The sequence below is a fragment of the Podarcis filfolensis genome (assembly GCF_964270895.1).
Source record: "Podarcis filfolensis genome assembly, chromosome: 2".
Lineage (NCBI taxonomy): Eukaryota > Metazoa > Chordata > Lepidosauria > Squamata > Lacertidae > Podarcis > Podarcis filfolensis.
In genome coordinates, this window is record NC_139605.1 from 71,156,906 (window position 1) to 71,176,410 (window position 19,505).

The 19,505-nt window shown below is 41.2% G+C and overlaps 2 protein-coding genes across 17 annotated transcripts in view; one reads left to right on the forward strand and one right to left on the reverse strand.

Moving 5' to 3' along the window:
• Positions 1-13,690, forward strand: part of TCERG1 (transcription elongation regulator 1) — a 36,041-nt gene extending 22,351 nt beyond the window's left edge. For 13 of the 16 annotated variants that reach the window (XM_083599121.1, XM_083599130.1, XM_083599132.1 and 10 more), the window contains 7 exons: positions 309-459; positions 6,026-6,190; positions 7,798-7,980; positions 9,475-9,654; positions 10,485-10,568; positions 10,732-10,832; positions 12,531-13,690. In XM_083599121.1, coding sequence (XP_083455247.1) covers positions 309-459; positions 6,026-6,190; positions 7,798-7,980; positions 9,475-9,654; positions 10,485-10,568; positions 10,732-10,832; positions 12,531-12,732 — 1,066 coding nt within the window. In that variant the 3' untranslated portion in view covers positions 12,733-13,690. Of the gene's footprint in view, positions 1-308; positions 460-6,025; positions 6,191-7,797; positions 7,981-9,474; positions 9,655-10,484; positions 10,569-10,731; positions 10,833-12,238; positions 12,336-12,530 lie in introns of all 16 variants that reach the window. The other 3 variants (XM_083599136.1, XM_083599126.1, XM_083599128.1) reach the window with 1 other exon arrangement.
• Positions 13,691-16,994: 3,304 nt separating this feature from the next.
• GPR151 (G protein-coupled receptor 151) lies at positions 16,995-18,426 on the reverse strand. The gene has a single exon (XM_083599137.1). It carries the CDS (start codon positions 18,322-18,324, stop codon positions 17,089-17,091), a length of 1,236 nt encoding a protein of 411 aa, XP_083455263.1. The 5' UTR covers positions 18,325-18,426; the 3' UTR covers positions 16,995-17,088.
• Between the last annotated feature and the right edge of the window lie 1,079 nt (positions 18,427-19,505).

A 19,505-nucleotide genomic window follows, 5' to 3' on the forward strand; every position in this document is an offset into this window, starting at 1 on the left:
ATTGCATAATCATGAAGTATCAGGACAGATTGACCATGGAATTTGTCTTCTGCAAGGATTATGTTATATGTGAAGAACTGCATTCAGTGTGCAATTTTTTTAAAAAAAGTTTTAGCTGGTTCATGTCAACTTTCTAAAAAAGAAAAAAGACAAACTTTATGTCTTGGACCTTCAACGGTGGCAAGGATACCAATATATTGGTGCTTAGTGTATGTATTCCAACAGAACCAAAACACAGTTGTGCTTTTGAATATATTTTCCGTCTACGAAAACCCGGCCAAATCAGTACACTTGCCATTTTGTTACAGAACTACTTTTAGTGAATTTGCAGCCAAGCATGCTAAAGACTCACGATTCAAAGCAATTGAAAAAATGAAAGACCGGGAAGCCTTGTTTAATGAGTTTATCACAGCAGCAAGAAAGAAGGAAAAAGAAGATTCGAAGACCAGAGGAGAGAAGGTAAGATTTTTATATCAAGGATGTGAAAATAGCATAATGGGAGGATTGGGGAAGGGCCCATGCTAGTCTTCTAGGTTTGCCCTTCACCCCCTCCCCCAAATTATTTTTTCCTTTTGTCCCCCCCCCCCCAGTTTAAGCATTTGTATCTTATTTGGAGGTGTGGGGTTGGTCATTTTACTCTCTTTTTTCTTCTAAATTTGGAATAAGTTTAATGTTCTAGAAAATGTACTATAATTTTCTTCTAAATTCTTATCTAGGTTTTAAAATCCTAGATATATTTTTTTGGGTGGGGGGGGGACAAATGTCTGACTGATAAACTCCAAGCAGACCATTACATACCCATTCTGTCAGGGATGCAAGCAAGGTTTGAGAACTGTTTGTGGGCAAATTTCAAAATGCTAACACTTCAGTGGTTTTTTTAATCTTCCAGTAAATGTATCTTAGCATGACTACTTATCAGAATTAAAGGTCGCCTATGAAAGATTAATGAATTTCAAATGTCATTTGTCTGCACTGTCAATACAAGAGACAAAGTGCACATCACTGGGGGAAGGTGGATGCTACAAAGTATCTTCAACAAGCATTAGCATCAAAATATGCAGCAACTTTCTTCAGTGTCCTAGCATACACCTTTGAAACCTAATCATTTCTGGGATTTCTGTTTCCTTACATACTCCTTAAGTGAAGCTAATATAATTTCCTTTCAATAAGTAGCATAGATAGAGGCAAAACTTTCAGGCAAAAGTTACCTGCTGTATAGGAATGGAAAACAAAATGCAAAATGCAAAAATCTTAATATTGCAAAAAATAATAATCAGAAAATCCTTTGAGTAGGATCCAACATTGTCCGAGCGGACTTCCACCCACATATTGGGTATTTCACTTCTCCACTGCTGCCTTATTGTGTGAGCAAGCATCTGTTCCACACTTGCCTTTGATGGAACCCCTTAGGGAACTGAAAATAAAGGCAAGTGACTCACATAAGGCCACTCATAGTAGGCATGAGATTCAGCCCAGCAACTACTTGATGCACTGCTCAGTCTCATAGGCTGCAGTCCTTTTACCCACTTACCTGATATTGAGCCCCATTGTACTCAGTGGAACTTCTGATAGATATGTACAGGATTGTGCCCTTAGACTCTATGGTACATCAACTCTATATGCACCAGAATGATTAGCTTTCTAGAGGTGAACATGTATAACCTAGAACTAGCCTAAATTGCACTCTACTTGTTTTAATCTATAATCATGGCTTAAACATTATTGTTGCATCTTAGCCATTATCAAAATGAATAGTTAATAAGTAAATTCTTTTATGTTGCATGAGTTACATCAAACAAGATTTTGTGTTAAATAAATGTGTTTATCTTTGCATCTGAAACTAATTATTTCTTTTCTCCCAAAGCCTCTTGTAACCATTTTATGTATTCTGTTTTGTAACAAGTGGATAGATTTTACAGTTTTGTGCTGTGCGGCCTGTCAATCAGTTCAGTCTGACAGCTGTCAATCACTGACACGCAAAGTATTATGGGATTCCCTAGTGAGGAAAGAATTGGTATCTCTGTGTGGTGACTTTAGCCTCCCGCAGTTCCGGTACTTTACATTTTTTTCAGTTTTTTTCCTTGTGAAGTGATGAGAGTTGTGCCCAGAATGTGTAAACTGCAAAAAGAGGAGAAAAATCCTCCTAAATAAAAGCAAAGTATTTTCAGCCATACATGCTTTTTTGATTCCACAAGAAACATAAAAGTTGATTTAAAATATGCTTAAAGTGTTAAGTGAAGCTTTCTCAGCCAGTTCTTCTCTTCCCAAAAAGAGGTTTAATGTAGGGGTAGAGAAACCTGTGGCCCTCCAGATTTTGTTGGACTCCAATTCCTATCATTGCTGGCTGGGGGTAATGGGCGTTGGAGTCAAACAATATCTGTAAGGCTTCAGGTTCTCTATCTCTAATTTAATACTATAATTTTGTGATTTCCCACAAACCTTTAAAGTAAGTGATTTGGGTTTTGTTTGTTTTGGCATCTCCCAACTCTGTGGTTCACTTGTTTAGTGAAATTAAAGAGAGAAGTTGGCAAAGTTCCCTTAGGACTAGAAATATAACTATTTCTATGCTTAAGGAAGAGATGTAAGGCACATCAACTAAACTGAGGAGTTTCATCTTTCAGAAGTGTATTATATAGCTCCACTCAGTAAGGTCTAACTAAGCTGAAAGTTGCCAGGTCAGTACCTTATAACTAAATATTTCTGCCTCCCTTCCTTTTCACTAGAAAAACTTCAGCGACCCCCCAGCTACCATGTCCATGTTTTTTTTAAAATAATAATAATAAATAAAGCCAAAATAGAGGGACAGGTAGAGTTTCGTTACTGCATTTATGGATTTAGTATCTATAATCTTGGATTTACGCTTTTCATTTTCTACTTTGCTTTTCCTGAAGGGTGACAGTTTTCAAGTAAAATGTGGTGTTCTCACCACTGTATGAAACCAGAAAACCTGCATGTTTCCTAAACCCTAGAATTATATTAAATTTTTAGGAGAATGGATTGGCTGGTTTTGGTAGAAAAGTCCATGGAAGGGTTGCCTTTAGTTGGAATACTGTATGTTCCTGCAGCACTAGGTGGTAAGATCATACTGGCTTTCAAGTTAGAAAAAGGAGGGCAGCTGCTGGTTTCTAGAGAGACGGGTGCATGCTGTGTAGATGTCAGGCAGGTTTGTTACTGTACCTTCTTTGTGTTGTAATGTTCTGAAGCCTTCTAAATGAATCCCAGTTAAATTATGGCTTGAAGATTAGCTTTGTGTACAGTAGAAAAATAGCAATAATTGATTAGGTGTGCCTGTACAATTACCCTTACTTTAAAGATTTCCACAGAAACACATTTTGTTTTTAATTTCATAAGTGTTGTTTTCATATATCTGGCTTAGAAAGCTTTCTATTTTGATACTAGTTGCATGCTGTGCTTAAACTTTGGAATAACAAATACCATTAAAAAATAGCTATAAGCTTACTGAATATCTTCTTAAATGCTACTCTGATAGATCTGCCATTGGTGGAGAGAAAATTGCTCTACACAGTATTGTGCAGCCTTTTCATGATTTTATTTGCCTTTGGACTTAAAAAAATTCATTGTCCTTGCATAATACTGTGCCAAGAACCAAACATAAGTGTTGAGGGAGAGCTACAGACTATTAGCATTATTTTTATGTAGTAATTAATAATTGAAGGAAGCTAGAATGCAAGTTTTAATTGGCTGGTAAGGCATCAAGCTGCACTGTTAATCATACTTAAGTCATTGGGATTTGGTGTCCTATAATGCATTAAGACTTGGGGTTGCAGGTAACACCCTATGCATGCATGATTTGGGTTTAGGGGGTGGGAGTTGAGATTTATATTATAGCCTGTCTTACAATGGAATAATATCCGTTCTAGAGCTAAAATAACTATCATCTCTCTAATCTCAGAAAGAAGCTGTGAATGCTCTTAAAGCGATAAACTTGGCCCCTTGGCAGGGCTTAGCCATTTAGAAAGATAAGATAACTGGTAAAAGGTTTCTTAATGGTCAGAGGCCTGATTACGGGTGAGCATAAGTTGTTTGTGTGAAGCATCTTCCCATGTGATTGCAGCAATTGTACGCTTACTATCTAGCAGCCATGCATGGGGCAGAGGTGCTGGTGGCAGTGCTAGAATAACTGGGAGGGAACGAGGTCAGGAGAGCTCTGGTTGGCAGTGCATCTGTGGAGCTGCCACCAACTTGGAGTTGCTCCAGCCTTGCCACCTCTCTGTGCAGCACCACCACCTGGAGGACACTCCACTTCTCCCACATACATGCACAAACCACTGTTGATGCTATCTCAACTCCTGAAAAGGTGGGGTTTCACTGCCACAACAACATGAGAAGTTGATTCATCCAAACAGATTATGATATGCTACTGTGCCTTGTAGTTACGTGATTTTACCCATCCAGTACCAAAGGCTCTGCAATGACATTCCTGTCATACATAAAATTAAGAAAATTCCAGAATTTCCAAGAGAAGCCAACAGAAAAAAATAACTTGGGAGAGGGGGAAGGAAGAAGAGAAAAATAATGCTTATGTTTTGCTGCACTTGTTTATATGGCAGGGAGAATTGTTTCATGAAACATTTCATTGTAGACTGAATTCTACAGTTATGATTTATGCTTGCATTTAGCCAGATAACTATGTTTGGACAACTTCTCACTATTCTGTATGAAACTTAATTGTGCCCTTCATACCAAGTTTTGAAATCATTATCCATTGCTAGCTGCTACCAGTGGTGTCCTTGGAACATTAACGTGCCCATTTTTATGCTCACATATAAATATTGATATTCGGGACGCGGGTGGCGCTGTGGGTAAAACCTCAATGCCTAGGACTTGCTGATCGTAAGGTCGGTTCGAATCCCCGCGGCAGGGTGAGCTCCCGTCGTTCAGTCCCAGCTCCTGCCCACCTAGCAGTTCGAAAGCACCCCTAAGTGCAAGTAGATAAATAGGTACCGCGTTATAGCGGGAAGGTAAACGGTGTTTCCGTGTGCGGCACTGGTGCTGGCTTGCCAGTTGCAGCTTCGTCACGCTTGCCACGTGACCCGGAAGTGTCTTCGGACAGCGCCGGCTCCCGGCCTCTTGAGCGAGATGAGCGCGCAACCCTAGAGTCGGACACGACTGGCCCGTATGGGCAGGGGTACCTTTACCTTTACCTTTATAAATATTGATAATTTATTCTATGATTCTATTCCTTAATTCAGTGAGTTGGTACTTAAAAGTGCAATGAGAAATCTAAGGGTGTAGCCCACCAAGCATTGCTTCTGTGAACCAACAATCTTCAGTGGATTATACCAAGGCTAGAATCCAAAAATACAGTATACACACGTGTTCTAGAGCTCTGGACTACTTATCAAAGCAGGCTCTCATTATAAGTGGTGTGGACTTAGACTGCATGCACACTCTTCCTTAAGGTGGAAGGATTGCACAAATGAACACATATGTCCCACAGTGCACATTACACATTTGTGTTTCCCTGCCATGCATGTAGAGGACAGTTTCAGTAAATATGAGGACTAGTCCCATATTTACATTCTGGGTTTCCTGTGCAGTTACTGCAGGAGCAATACCAGTTGTGTATATAATGCACGCTTTTTTAAGTGGAAGAGCAGATTAGAGCTGCTGTAGTAGCAAGCCCTAACTATTGAGATGGTTCTTCTCAAGCAAGCCCTAACTATTGAGATGGTTCTCTTCGACATGTGTAAGCACCCTCTTTAGGTAATGTCCTAAGATTCTCATGACTGTGCAGTAGCCTTAAAGGAATTAGTCACATTGCATTTTGAAGGCTTCTGTATTATGTTTTAATATATAATCAAATCTCTCTTTCAAAATGGCAGTGGATTAAATTTAAAGTTTTATATTCTAATGGAATCATCTAGTTTGAATCTATTAAATTAAAATAGTTTTTGCTGTACGGTCTGCTTTTTATTTCTAAATTACACTGCAAGCATTCAGAAGTCTAAGTGACTTCTTTTGTTCCCTTTTTCTTCCTTTTGTCTTATGTTTTGAAATATAGATCAAAATGGACTTCTTTGAACTGTTATCTAATCACCACTTGGACAGTCAGTCTCGCTGGAGCAAAGTGAAGGACAAAGTAGAGACTGACCCTCGTTACAAAGCTGTGGATAGCTCTTCACAAAGGGAGGATCTTTTTAAACAGTACATTGAAAAAATAGCCAAAGTACGTGTGTTACTAATGAAGCTGCTTTCATGTTCGTAATATTTCAGTGATGAAGCAATTGACAATAGACTTTGAAATACCCCACACAAACATAAATCAGTTTTCTTAGCAGTGGTAGGAATTGCCCCATAGTCTCAGATTGGGGTTCTTACTTACTTATTTATATTGCCTTATAAAACCCTCTCTTGAGGTGACACATGATATATATTATGTATAAAAAAGAACAAGAGCACAATCTGGAAGACCATCCTAGGGTCCATAAGATTCTGCAGAGTGATGATAGAGGGATTAGGCAACATTTTGGACCAATAGCCACCCTATTTTCCTAACAAATTCTTGGAGGCAGGAGAATGGAGCGATACCAGTTGGATACAACTCAGTGTCTTTCATTTGTATAGCCCATCGGAGCTGTGATAACTATAGTTAACAAACATTCTTAAAAAATTTACCGTATTTTTCGTCCCATAGGACGCTCCGTCCCATAGGACGCACCTAGTTTTTTTTGGGGGGGGGGGAATAAAGCAGGTTGGAGAAACCGAACCAGGTCGAGGAACAGCGGGATGGCGGCGCTGCGCCTCCCTGCTGTCCCCTGAGCTTGTGGGGCTGGCTGATGTCTGCCCGGCGCGAGGGGCGCTCTGCTTCAGGGCGCCCCACCTGCCAGGCGGCAGGCTGCTATCCGCAGGGCTCCCCACGCTGCGGATCTCTGCCCGGCGCAAGGGGCGCTCTGCTTCAGGGTGGCCCGCGCGCCAGGCGGCAGGCTGCTATCCGCAGCCTAGACATCCCTGCGGGACCTCCTGCAGGGCTGCCTAGGCTGCGGATGTGTTCCCGAAGCGCCGGGCGCTCTGCTTTCAGGGCGCCCGACGCTCTGGGAAGCAGGCTGCTATCTGCAGCCTAGACATCCCTGCGGGACCTCCCGCAGGGCTGCCTAGGCTGCGGATGTGTTCCCGAAGCGCCGGGCGCTCTGCTTTCAGGGCGCCCGACGCTCCGGGAAGCAGGCTGCTATCCGCAGCCTAGACATCCCTGCGGGACCTCCCGCAGGGCTGCCTAGGCTGCGGATGCGTTCCCGAAGCGCCGGGCGCTCTGCTTTCAGGGCGCCCGACGCTCCGGGAAGCAGGCTGCTATCCGCAGCCTAGACATCCCTGCGGGACCTCCCGCAGGGCTGCCTAGGCTGCGGATGTGTTCCCGAAGCGCTGGGCGCTCTGCTTTCAGGGCGCCCGACGCTCCGGGAAGCAGGCTGCTATCCGCAGCCTAGACATCCCTGCGGGACCTCCCGCAGGGCTGCCTAGGCTGCGGATGTCTTCCTGAAGCCTGGAGAGCGAGAGGGGTCGGTGCGCACCGACCCCTCTCGCTCTCCAAGCTTCAGCGAAAGCCTGCATTCGCCCCATAGGACGCACCCAGATTTCCCCTTCATTTTTGGAGGGGAAAAAGTGCGTCCCATAGGGCGAAAAATACGGTAATTGAAACCTTACACTAGCAGCAGCAGTTTAATGGATTTTTAACTAAATGCATTAATTTGCTTTATCAGTTTTTTTCCTTGAGTTCATTTTGTGTTAAAATTCGTAGCTAGTCTAAGCAGAATGTAATGTGTATTTTGGCTTCCATTTCAGAATGTGGACTCTGAAAAAGAAAAAGAACTGGAAAGACAGGCTCGCATTGAAGCAAGCTTGCGTGAACGAGAGAGAGAAGTTCAGAAAGCTCGCTCTGAACAGACAAAGGAGATTGATAGAGAACGAGAGCAGCACAAACGAGAAGAGGCCATCCAGAATTTCAAAGCTCTCCTATCTGATATGGTGAGGTTCCTGTGTGTTGAAATTAACAAGGTCAGGTATGCACTTGTGTATAGAGAACACATTAAATTGTTTCCTGTTGATTTTAATCCCATAAGAGACTGATGTGAGTATAGATGCCTTCCCTAAAGTCCTATGATTTCAGAAGAGCTAAATTATCCATCTTTCCGTTCCCCCTTTTTTCCATTGGCCAGTGTAATAATTGGGTGGTATTCAACTAGGTTTTGCTTAGCTACTCAAGAAATTAATGAACATGACTAGGGCTCCATCTCCATTTTACAGTCATGACTCCCCCCCCCCCACTTTAAACAGTCATGGCTTCCCCCCAAAATTCTGAGAACTGCAGTTTGTTAAGGATGTTGAGAGTCAATAGGAGACCCCTAGTCCCCTCACAGATCTACAGTTTCCAGAGTTTCCTGGGAAGACGGTTTGACTTTTAAATCACTTGCAGAATTCTGCCAAGAAATAGCAAATGGTAGCAAAAGACAGGAAGCATGATAAGGAAAGGTGTTGCATAGCAAAAAACCAATCCTGCTTCCCTCAAAATGAATAATAATAACAAAGAGAATGTGACACTGATGGTCTGAAACATATGGGAAATACATGGAGATATTTTAGACCCAATGATATCTTAATTTCTCTTTGCTTTGAAGTAATTTGGGGCTGTATGTATGTTTGTACATTTTGTATAATGGGGGGTGGGTCACTGTTCCCCCTGTATCTACATAGATAACCAGTCAGTATTTTTAAATCGAGGACTCCAGCTCATTTGTTCAAAGTAATGTGTGATATCCACTGCTAGTTATACTCTGCTGAAATCAGGGGGATTCAGTAACTTAAGCCCTTCCATATTTGAGGCAGTTGCTGATGACCCAAATGGGTTGGGTATTATTCCTCATCATGTGACGGAGGCAGGAGAGCAAAGAACTCTGGGAGGCAGGCACAGTCTCCTCATTTTTTCTCGGCTCTCACTGATCTTTCTTTAAGCTAAGTTCTTCTACTTTCAAATACTCTTTTTTACTTCACTTTTTTTTTGGGGGGGGCTACCCTTGAGTATGACTTAGTTGGATAATGCTCATTGTTTCCATGAAACTCAGAGGTATAAGTATGGTCTTCAGCACAGCCAAAATCCATACTTCTTATTTTTTGGGGGGGGGGCACCCACATAGCAAAAGAAACCACCTTGGGAAGATTTTTACATTAATGCAGACATATTTCTCCCTCTTTGGTAGATGTATTTATACCAAAGTAATGGAGAATTACTTTGACACTTGACACATATTTTTACGACCCGATCTAGTTGTGACTGTAATTGGTTTTAAACTGTTTTTATTGCTGTATTTTAATATTCCTGTAACCCATCCAGGGACTTTCTAGTGAAGGGCAAGTAATAAATGGAGCAATAATAGTAATAATCTTAATGCAAATTAACTAAAGTTTTTGAAGTATATATTTTTCAACAAGCTGTATAGTGATTGAAATTATTCCTTCCATTAGGTGCGATCTTCAGATGTGTCATGGTCTGATACTAGAAGGACACTTCGAAAAGATCATCGGTGGGAATCTGGTTCCCTTCTGGAAAGAGAAGAGAAGGAAAAACTATTTAACGAACACATTGAGGCACTTACAAAGAAAAAGAAAGAGCATTTTCGGCAACTTCTAGATGAAACTTCATCAGTAAGCAGATGCTCTGCAATTTTTCTTGGGTTCTAACATAGTGTGTTTTATATCTTACTACAAAATATTATTGAGATTAAATTGGTATTTTCTACTGTCGTTTCATTTTCCACTGACTTCTGCCTATCAAATCTTGGAACAAAATGTGTATTTGCTGAATTAAAAAGTAGTCTGTTCAAGCCCACTATTATATTGTGCCCCTGTTTCGTGATCTGAGCTATGTTGAGTGGGTGGAGAGAGATTTGCAAATATTTATCTGATTCCTTTTGCTAAAGTCTGATGGTTGGTAGCAGATCTCAGATACATATGAAAATATTTATTGGTGGGGCAGGGAATAGGTTTAATCCTACATGAGTAAATATTAACAATTTAGTAGCATGTGTTGATTTATAGTCTACCAAGTTTAACATCACACTATTTAAATAACTTCAGTTTCTCAACTTATTTTATTTTGCAAATCTTGTTTAAAAGTAGAATTAAGTTCAAAAGTGAAAACAGTGTAACAATAGACCAAAACTGTCAGTCAGCACCTTTATATCTCCTTCCCCTCACTTAACATTTGAGCACAATTAAAGGGCATCCCACTTCCTGTGTTGTGCAGCAGTAGTATAGGCTGTTTGTGAGAGAGTGAATCCTTCCCCCTGGACATCTGCTGAATAGAAGGTCTTTTGCTTCTTTGTAGCAGCCTCTTCTACTTTTGGGTGCTTTTCTCTGATTATGGTTATCACATGTTAAGCCAGAGACCGTCCTTTGCAAAAATTGCAGCTTAGTATTGCATGTTTGTATTTCTTACCCCAGCCTGTAATATTTCTATTTTTCTATTTCAAAAGATTACCTTAACGTCAACATGGAAAGAAGTAAAGAAAATAATTAAAGAAGATCCCAGGTGTATTAAATTCTCCTCCAGTGACAGGGTAAGAAGCCTTACAGTGGTCATTCTAGACTACCCATGTGATGTTAAAACAAAAAGCAATTTCCTTCCTCATATATTTTGTTCAGCAGCCCCTAACAGACATTAGGAGATCTATGTTGTAATGGAGATGCAATATCCAAATTTGCTTCTTTCTTTTCATGCAGAAAAAGCAAAGAGAGTTTGAAGAGTACATCAGAGACAAATATATTACAGCCAAAGCGGATTTCAGAACGCTTTTGAAAGAGACCAAATTTATAACATACAGGTGTGTATTCAAAAGCAACACAGAGATGGTTCTTCAAACTTTTAATATTTATGTCGAATATCTGGTTAGCTTTAGCAGTTTTTTAAACAGGGAAAAAATGGATTGCCATCAGTTCTTTCCATGAATTTTTCATGGATTTGGATTTCTGGGATGATGCTGTTCAAATTGAGTATCTGTGCCAAGCTAATTTTTATGTACACAAATATTTAGAGATGTATATTTTATAAAATATGTGGCCTGCTCTAGAAAACCCTAGTTCTGAATTTTTACTTAGCAGTGTGAACAGATTGGGTTGGATACAGAGCTGTTCTTCCACTCCCATAAGGGTTGTTTCTTACCTAGCAGAAGAGTGTTGCATGGAGAAAGTTGCCCCAAGTCCAGAAGAGTACCTCTCGTTTTGTGCAAGCTCTTCCTCAAAACCATTTTGTGATCCACAATGTTTATATACTACAACCTGTATTATCATCATTCACTATTTCTTACAGTGTAGCGCAACTCCTTCTACATTGTGCTGCTGCATTATGAAGAGTTAGCCTCTGCCAACCTGGTGTCTTCCAGATGTTTAGGACTACTGCTCTCATCAGCCCCAGCCAACAGCCATGCTCGCAGCATCCTACCAGCACGTTGGCTGGAGCTGCGACAAGTTGTCATCCAAATCATTTGGAGGGTATCAGGTTGGCAAAGGCTACTCTAGCCCCTGTGGGAGAGCTGATGAGAAAGCACTCTTTCTGCTCCAAGCCACTGATTGTTTAGTTAACAGCGGTCCCTACCCATGGATAATTCTATCCATTTACTAAGGATAATTTGACCCCAATAGGTTGTGTACTTTTCTTTTTAGTTAGTCCTTTTGCAGAGTATCTGTTTAACAATTTACGTTGTTTATATACCACCTGTATGCTAAAGTGTTCAGTGCAGTTTCAGAAATGTTAACTAACAAAATAGCAGATTTGCCTTCAAGCTGTTAGTGAACTCTGCTGATCTCTACTTGAGGAGCTTAGCTTTGTAGGCTGGAATTCTCTTATTCCTTTCCTTCTTGGTTCTTTACGTAGCCCCAGGAAGATGAAGAAAGGACTGGCAACAACAGTTCTTGTAGGCCAGTGGTGCTTTATTCAAAAACTGATGGCATGAGCTCCCCACTCAGGCTTATTCTCTTATACTTGATTATTGCTATTGTTGTCATTGAAATAAAGCATTGTCTTAAATGAATGTAAATAATCATATTTATCTTCGGTTGGTCTGGAGTACAACTGGGATATTGCCATCCATTTTCTACAGGTGTTCTTCAACTGCAGTGTTTAATTTGAAATGTGCTCATTTTTCTTATTTTACATTTTTATGGTTTAATTAGTGCTGATTTTAAAAGGTACTGGCAGCCCTTGAGACTGAAGTCTTCTGTTTACCTGCAGAACAGATACAGCACAGGCAGTGGCAGTGCAAGATTTTTTACATTCACACATCCCTGCCATTTTGCCTCACCCCTGACCTGAAGGGGCAACCTTATAGGTGAGAGGATAGCCCAGTCTCTGTGTCCTTTTGAGCATTTGGCCTACCTGATTGCAATGTCAAGAGAGATTGATTTTGGTGGGTGGAATTGTTACTGGGACACCTGTTCACTAGCATCTTCACCAAGATTCCAGTTCATTTCTGCGGTGCACCCAGCCATCCAATGGTAATGATGACCCTTACACTTAATTGCAGATCCAAAAAGCTGATCCAGGAATCTGACCAGCACCTGAAGGATATCGAAAAGATATTACAGAATGACAAACGTTATCTGGTACTTGACTGTGTGCCGGAGGAGAGACGCAAACTCATTGTGTCCTATGTAGATGACTTAGATCGCAGAGGTCCCCCGCCTCCTCCCACAGCTTCAGAGCCTACAAGACGAACAACAAAATAATTGTGACATACTCTTGAACAAGAATATCTGTTAAGTCAAGAAGATTGCATGAGCCATCTGTCAGGTTTAATCGTATACATTACCATGAACCTATTGCAAAAACCATCCAAGGAGCAGAGAGAAAAGCAACATTTGTGAACATAAAGCAGTCTCTATGCAGAGAGAACATTTGCATTATCGATGCTTTTTCTCTTTGTCGCATGACTGACAAATATTCTAACCATGCAGCTATTTCCAGTGATTTTTAGGTCCTAGAACAATGCGATATCTGTGTACAAGGTGTGAATGTTGGTAGCATTTTGAAGCGTTCTTGGCAGCGTTACATGTGAAAGCCTTGGGATGATTGATATTTGTGGTTTGAAGTTAAGAACGGCAAAAAATACCGCAGATATCCTAATAGGAGAGCCAAGGTCAGGCATTCTTATGATTAAACTATTGACTGCTGAAGACCGCAGTAAGATTATGCCCCTTCATGAACCTGAAAATATAGGGCCTAATTCTCTACTCATGCGTGGCCTTTCCTGTATATAAATCAGGACTAACCCCATTAACGTCAGATCCAGCATGAGAGGAGAATGAGCCTTGCAGTGACCAAATTGAATAAACACCATCTGATCTTGTTCACAGGCCTGCTTTGATTCCCCGCTCTCCTTGTCCTCCCCAGTAGGCACAATCAAGTTGCTTTGCCCAGTAGTCTGGTAATGTTTTTGCTGTAAATTGGAAATGCACAGGAAAAAGTGTGTTCCCCAGGGTAGCACGGTTGTACAAATACACTTTTACTTACCATAAAGTGATCTCTACCAACTTCTGGATTAGAATATGAAGTTCCCTTCTGGGTATTTCTTGTAAACTATATTCCTGTTTTGAATGTTAAACTTGTGTTTCTAAAGTTTAATTTTGAAATGTTGGGATTGTTCAGTTTACGTATTTGAACGACAATAAACCAACCCTTTTTATATATGGATTGTACATGCTTAGTAAATGGCTCATTACATTTGGGCAGAGTGGAGGAGGGAGAATCTGAAGCAAAGGAAATACCATATCCATACCCCTAGCAGGGTATAAGATGGTGGCACTTTTTTCTATTCCCTCCTCCCCTTTTTAGATAGGTAGGTTTTTTTCCTTCTTATTTCATTTCTAGGTTTTCTTGCACAGTGGGAAGGAAAGTAAGTATATTAGTTCCAAGGCTGGCATAATTTGATGGCAGATGTTGCCACACCCACAGTGGGAAGACTTATGAGGGCTAACATTCCTGGACTTCCACAGCAATCATAGGATCACATCCTAAGTGTTTATTTGATGAGTCAGGCAATATGGAAATCATACAAATAGGCATGAGATTTTTTTTTGAAAAATCACCTACACGTTTAAAGTAGTCAAAATGCCAGAGCATGGGCATCATAATGGGGGGGGGGAATCATTTTTTACTTTTTGAGGGATTATATCAAAGGATAGTGCTTGCTAAGGGTTTGTAGTGGATTCAGAGGATTCCCAAGCTAATGTAAATTGCTTTAGAGGGATTCTGGGCTTGTCCAAGGTGAAGCAGTATGTATGAGATGCCTCAAGACAAGAATCCCACCCCCAAAGTCTGGTGATTTGAACGCCCAACAAATGCTGTAAAGAACATGTCTCTAAAGCTTACCTTATAACAAAAATGACAGGGTGGTTTGAGAAAAAGGTAAAGCACCAAGAGAAATGGGAAAGCTTGTGATTGACAGGTCTAGCTTGAAATCAGAGGGAATGATTACTGTCCAACTAGATTTGACTGTCCAATTCCAGTGCTTTTGTGGGAGGGGTGTGGGAGTAAATAGCCTTAGTGCTGAATAAAATACTAACAGCATCTATATTTTGTTGAATTTCAAGGTAAAAATAAAGTATAGCTTTTATTTCTAAGTACCTCAGAGCACTTTAGCCGCAAATGCTTCTTTTAAAAATGCATAATAAGTATGTGCACATTTCCTCACTAATGAAAGTAAAGCGAGTTCTGCAGGGCTGTTTTCTCTTTAGAGTTGCCGGATCATTTATGATACTCGCCATGAATGGAAAATTATGGTGACTGGTGGAATATTTCTCCTGTATAATTCCAGAGACACCCTACAAATGCAAAGTATTATACTAGTATTCCTTTTCAGTATTGTAGTACATTTTAATTTTGTGTCTATTTCTACAATGCTGGTAAGGTACACAATATAAACCATGTCTTTGGTAAAGACTTGGCTTTATAAACTTGCCTGCTGAGGAGGGGAAAAGCAAAAAAACACAGCTTGCTTTTGTGGTTGCATCAAATATAGTTACTAACTCAATAAGGTGAGCCTGGTGCAGCAGGAGCAATCTGAACACCCACGTCTTATTGCACAAACAGTAGCCAATGCAGTTGCAATCAAACTAAGCATAGTGATGAAAGATACAATGCTCTGTACACAACCAAGTGAAAATACATGCACTTATGGATAACCAAACGACTTGGAAGTTTATTGAAACTGGCATGTTTAACCACACATAATCTAAGTAGTTGTTCGGGCTGGCAATTTTTTTACAAGCAAAAATACAGTAGCACGTGATCCAAGAGCTGCATCTCAGGATATTTTGCAATGTCACAGAAGCACAATTCTTACTTGGCAAAATGCAGTGTTGCTGTTCCTGGTTTGATCCAGTGGAATAATCTGCTAATGTAAAAAGGGGAGGTGATTTCTACCACTTCCCACTCAGCCTGCTTTGCCACCTAACACTTTTCTGGAGGATCTGCCAACTTCCTGAACAGACTTGCAGGAGGCTGCAGGAGGAAAAGGGAAGCAGTGAAAATTATTTTTCGTTGTATGGTAAAAGACCCTCTCCACTGGATCAACATCTGTTCTGCAAGCAGAAAAGGCAGCACTGGATTTCATCCACAATATACATCGTTACTCCCCAATGTCCTCAGTTCTATTAATGCAGCCTAAGGCAAACACATTGAATCTCACAGTGTAGTAGCCACTAGAGGCAACAGAAATGTCTTTGGCCAGCCCTGTTAACAGTTCTATGCATTTAAAATGTTTCCAGGAACAGTTGTTGTGTCCCTGTTCGTTTCGGAGGGACATGTACCAATTAAAATGTCATCAATACATCGGAATCGAACAGCTGCAAGATCTGAACTGTAACTTTAATCCCCTGAACTTTTTATGTATGTATGTACAGTTCCACCTTTAAGCACTCAGAAAACCTATAAGGACAAATAGCACTTACGTTTTAAAAGCCAGTTTGCTGGAGTCAGTTTTTCCTTTCGTATACAAATGTGCTTCAGCAGTTGTGAACAGTATTGCTATGTGATGGATAACGCATGTTGCCTTGCACTGAAATAAGACTAATCCTGTCCTGCATATACAAAAGTTGTATTTCCAGAACTGTGGAAATGAGCCACACCTGATGATAGAACTCAATCAGTAACTCACTTGCTCTTTTCAAAAACAGAGAGCGAGTGAGTCCTCATATGAAGATGAAACAGCCAACTGTATCTACAATTGAGAGATAAAGTAATATAGAAATGATGTTGCTTTGGAAAAATATATATACCGGTTGCATAATAAGGTCCTGGTGCATTTGATGTAAGTGAAGTGATACCACTTCATTTTGGCTCTTGTTCAAAACTTGCCTTGCTGCCAAATACAAATGTTATATTAATTGCTAAATGACTATACAATGGAATGGAAGATTTCTACACACCTGGTTTGGAACACTATACTTAGACTATAAAGCTTATTTCTGTTATTCGTGTGAAGTGGCAAGCCCATTAAGAAGGCTAATCGGTTAGCAGAAAAACATGAGCCACATTTTCTTTGAGCATGTTTAATACATATTAAGTGTAATAATGAGAGAACCTGTCATGCATACTGCTTCATTAGTTAAAACCAAATTACACCTTTTGCTCTGCCCTTCTTTTTGAATTGGTTAAAACCTGTTCAAAGCCATAATTGTTCACCCCAAAGTGTGCCTACAAAACCTATATACAGAGTATGTATTATAAATAAGCACAAAGCCCTTCTGTTTTATAGTCATCTCATGCAATTTCAGCTCACTTCTTAATGCAAAACTACTTTGCAAATGTAACCAAATTACTATTTTTTCCTTCCTGAAATTTTAACTTAAATCACCATCTGAAAGTACAAGACATGCATTTTAAGTAAAATGAGAAATAAAAATCTCACAGCAGAATAACTGGAATGATTAACTGACAGTTGCATTTGTTCATTACATTAATTCTGAAGACGTTGATAAGTCCGAAGCACACATGCAAAGGTGTAAAACTAAAGTAGTATACCCAGTTCAGCATTACTCCAAGTAAGCAACAAAATTATGATTATATATATCAGCTTTCTAACTTCAGTTCTGTTGATTACAACCTACTGTCTCTTGCCCTTCATGTTCCCAAGGAATAGGGTCATTGTCTTGAGCATCAGGGACTGCTTCCCTGTCATGCCAGAATTGTTCAACATCTGGCAAAATGGGCATCTCCTTCTTGATTTCCATGCTTTCTGAGGTTTGAGGGACGGAGGCGGGCTCTTTTTCTTCATCAGGAGTCACTACCTCTGGAGAAGCAACAGAATCTGGGGCTTCCTCCGTGTTGTCAACCACTGTTTCCTCCTGATCTTCTGGGGCAGGTAGAGGTTTCTTCAGCGTAAGCCTTTTCCACAAGCCTTTGAAACCCTCCCTGAACTCTTCTGACATCAGTACAAAGATGAGAGGGTTGGCCGAAGAGATGGCAAACATCAGGACCTGGGTAGTGGCCATGAATCCTTGTGGGGGAGCAGGCCCACCCTTCTTCAGGTGCCAGACCCACAGCCAAGATATCCAGTCAGGAAGCCACATCACAGCAGAGGTGACAGTAACACTCAGAAGCATCATAGTCAGGCACCTGGATCTGATCTGTTTCCTCAGGTTCTGAGTCTTGGTCCCCCTCCGCTGGCATCTGCCATAAGCTCTCCAGAAATAAAAGAAAGCAAAAGTGAGGGGGGTGCAAAAGACCAGCAGGGGATAAAGCTTGACAAAGGCTGACATAAACTCGTGAGCATGGGCTGGAATGCTCACGATGCACAAAGCAGAGCCTACCTCCGGCTCCCAGAGGCTGCTGAAGAACCACAAAGGCAGCGGGATTCCCAAGGCCAGCAGCCAAATCGCCAGCAGCACAACGCAGATGGTGTGCCATTTGATGCTCACCTGCTTAGCCGGGTTATTTGCATACATGAAGCAAGTCTTGGCAACCACAGCGATGGTCAAGCTCTTGGCTGTCATGCAAGCGTGTCGGAACCAGTCGGAGGTTTTGCAAAGAAACCACCCCAGGTACCAGGCTCCTCTGGAGTAAGCCGCTGCCCTGAAGGGCACAACAAAGAGGACGAGGAGCAGGTCTGCCAGGCTGAGGTTGAGGATCAAGGAGTGGATCATGGACGGCTTCCCTTTCTTGGAGTTGTACAGTAGGATCCCAATGACACACACATTCCCTGCAAAGCCAGCCAGGCAGATCACCCCCAAGAAGGCTGGGATCACCACCTTCCACTCCTTGGAATCCTGGGGCTCATAGCCTCCTGCATAATGGATTGGTAAAGCCAGGGAACTGTTCATGGTGCTGAAGGCAGATTCTGTCCACCAAAGCCTCTGTTATTGTCGATGATGCACGCCAATGGAAGGTAAATCCTCCTTGCGCCGTTCTGTCTCCTTTAAGCCCTCTGTGGGTGAGGAAAATCTACCATTCTGTAAGTAATGCAAAACCTCTGCGAAAAGCCTTGATACAGTACATGTGGTTCTAGCCAGATCCTCTCATTGCTATATACCTGCGACGGCTTTGATTGACAGTCACCTGGTGGGAGCACGTAGCCTGCTGCTTATTAGCAAGTCTAATAACCTGTGTAGCAGCTCCATGGAGTAATTAAAGTGATTCTTCCATAAATGATGTAAAACTCAAAAATGCTGTGCCCAATTCCTTTTATTACTATTTTTTTTTTTTTTACAAACGATAATGTGCAGCTAATCTCTGGACATTTATTAGCGTAAACAGCAGGACTGAATGGTTTTCTGATTTCGATGCTAATTTGAACTTGGGCCATTGGCTAAAATAATTCTGCAATCATGCCAAAAATATGTAGAACTCAAAAAGCTCCACTCCAGGTGCTACAGGTGCAAACTTCATAGAAAATTGCCTTTGCAGTTCTGGGAGTTAGTGACGGGGTGGTGTCACTGCGCAGACTCTCTTAATGATTTGATAAACATTTGACATGGGTATATTCCATGCTCTTTTACTGGGTTTTTTAAAAACTTAAATTTATATTATTTTAAGGAGAAGGGGGGGGAGAGATTTATTTATTTATTTTTATTATTATTTAAGAGAGTGGGGGGTTGGGATTTAAAAAGTAAAAATATGAGTAAAAGGTGGCTGCAACAGCAGTGCCCCCCTTAAAAAGGAAAATATTTAAAAATGGGGGGGGAGGGAGAAACGTGTTTTGTTTTTGTTTTGTTTTTTAAATTGGAAAAAAATGAAAAATACGGGGGGGGGGAGGAGACACCTAAAAAATAAAAATAGTTTTTTTTGGATGGTGTTAAGCCGCATTCTCTTCTCTTGTGGGGAGTCGTCCGTTGCGCTGCTTCCCTCTGGGTCCCAGCCTGCTCTAGGCACGTTAGCCACCGTGGAGGTAGGCTTGCGTCGGGCCTGGCTTGACTGCGTGGTTTTTCGCGGCCTCGCTGGCCCTCCCGGTGCTCTCCTTTCTCCCTTTGCGTCGGCGGCAGCAGTGACGACAGTAAGCTGGGGA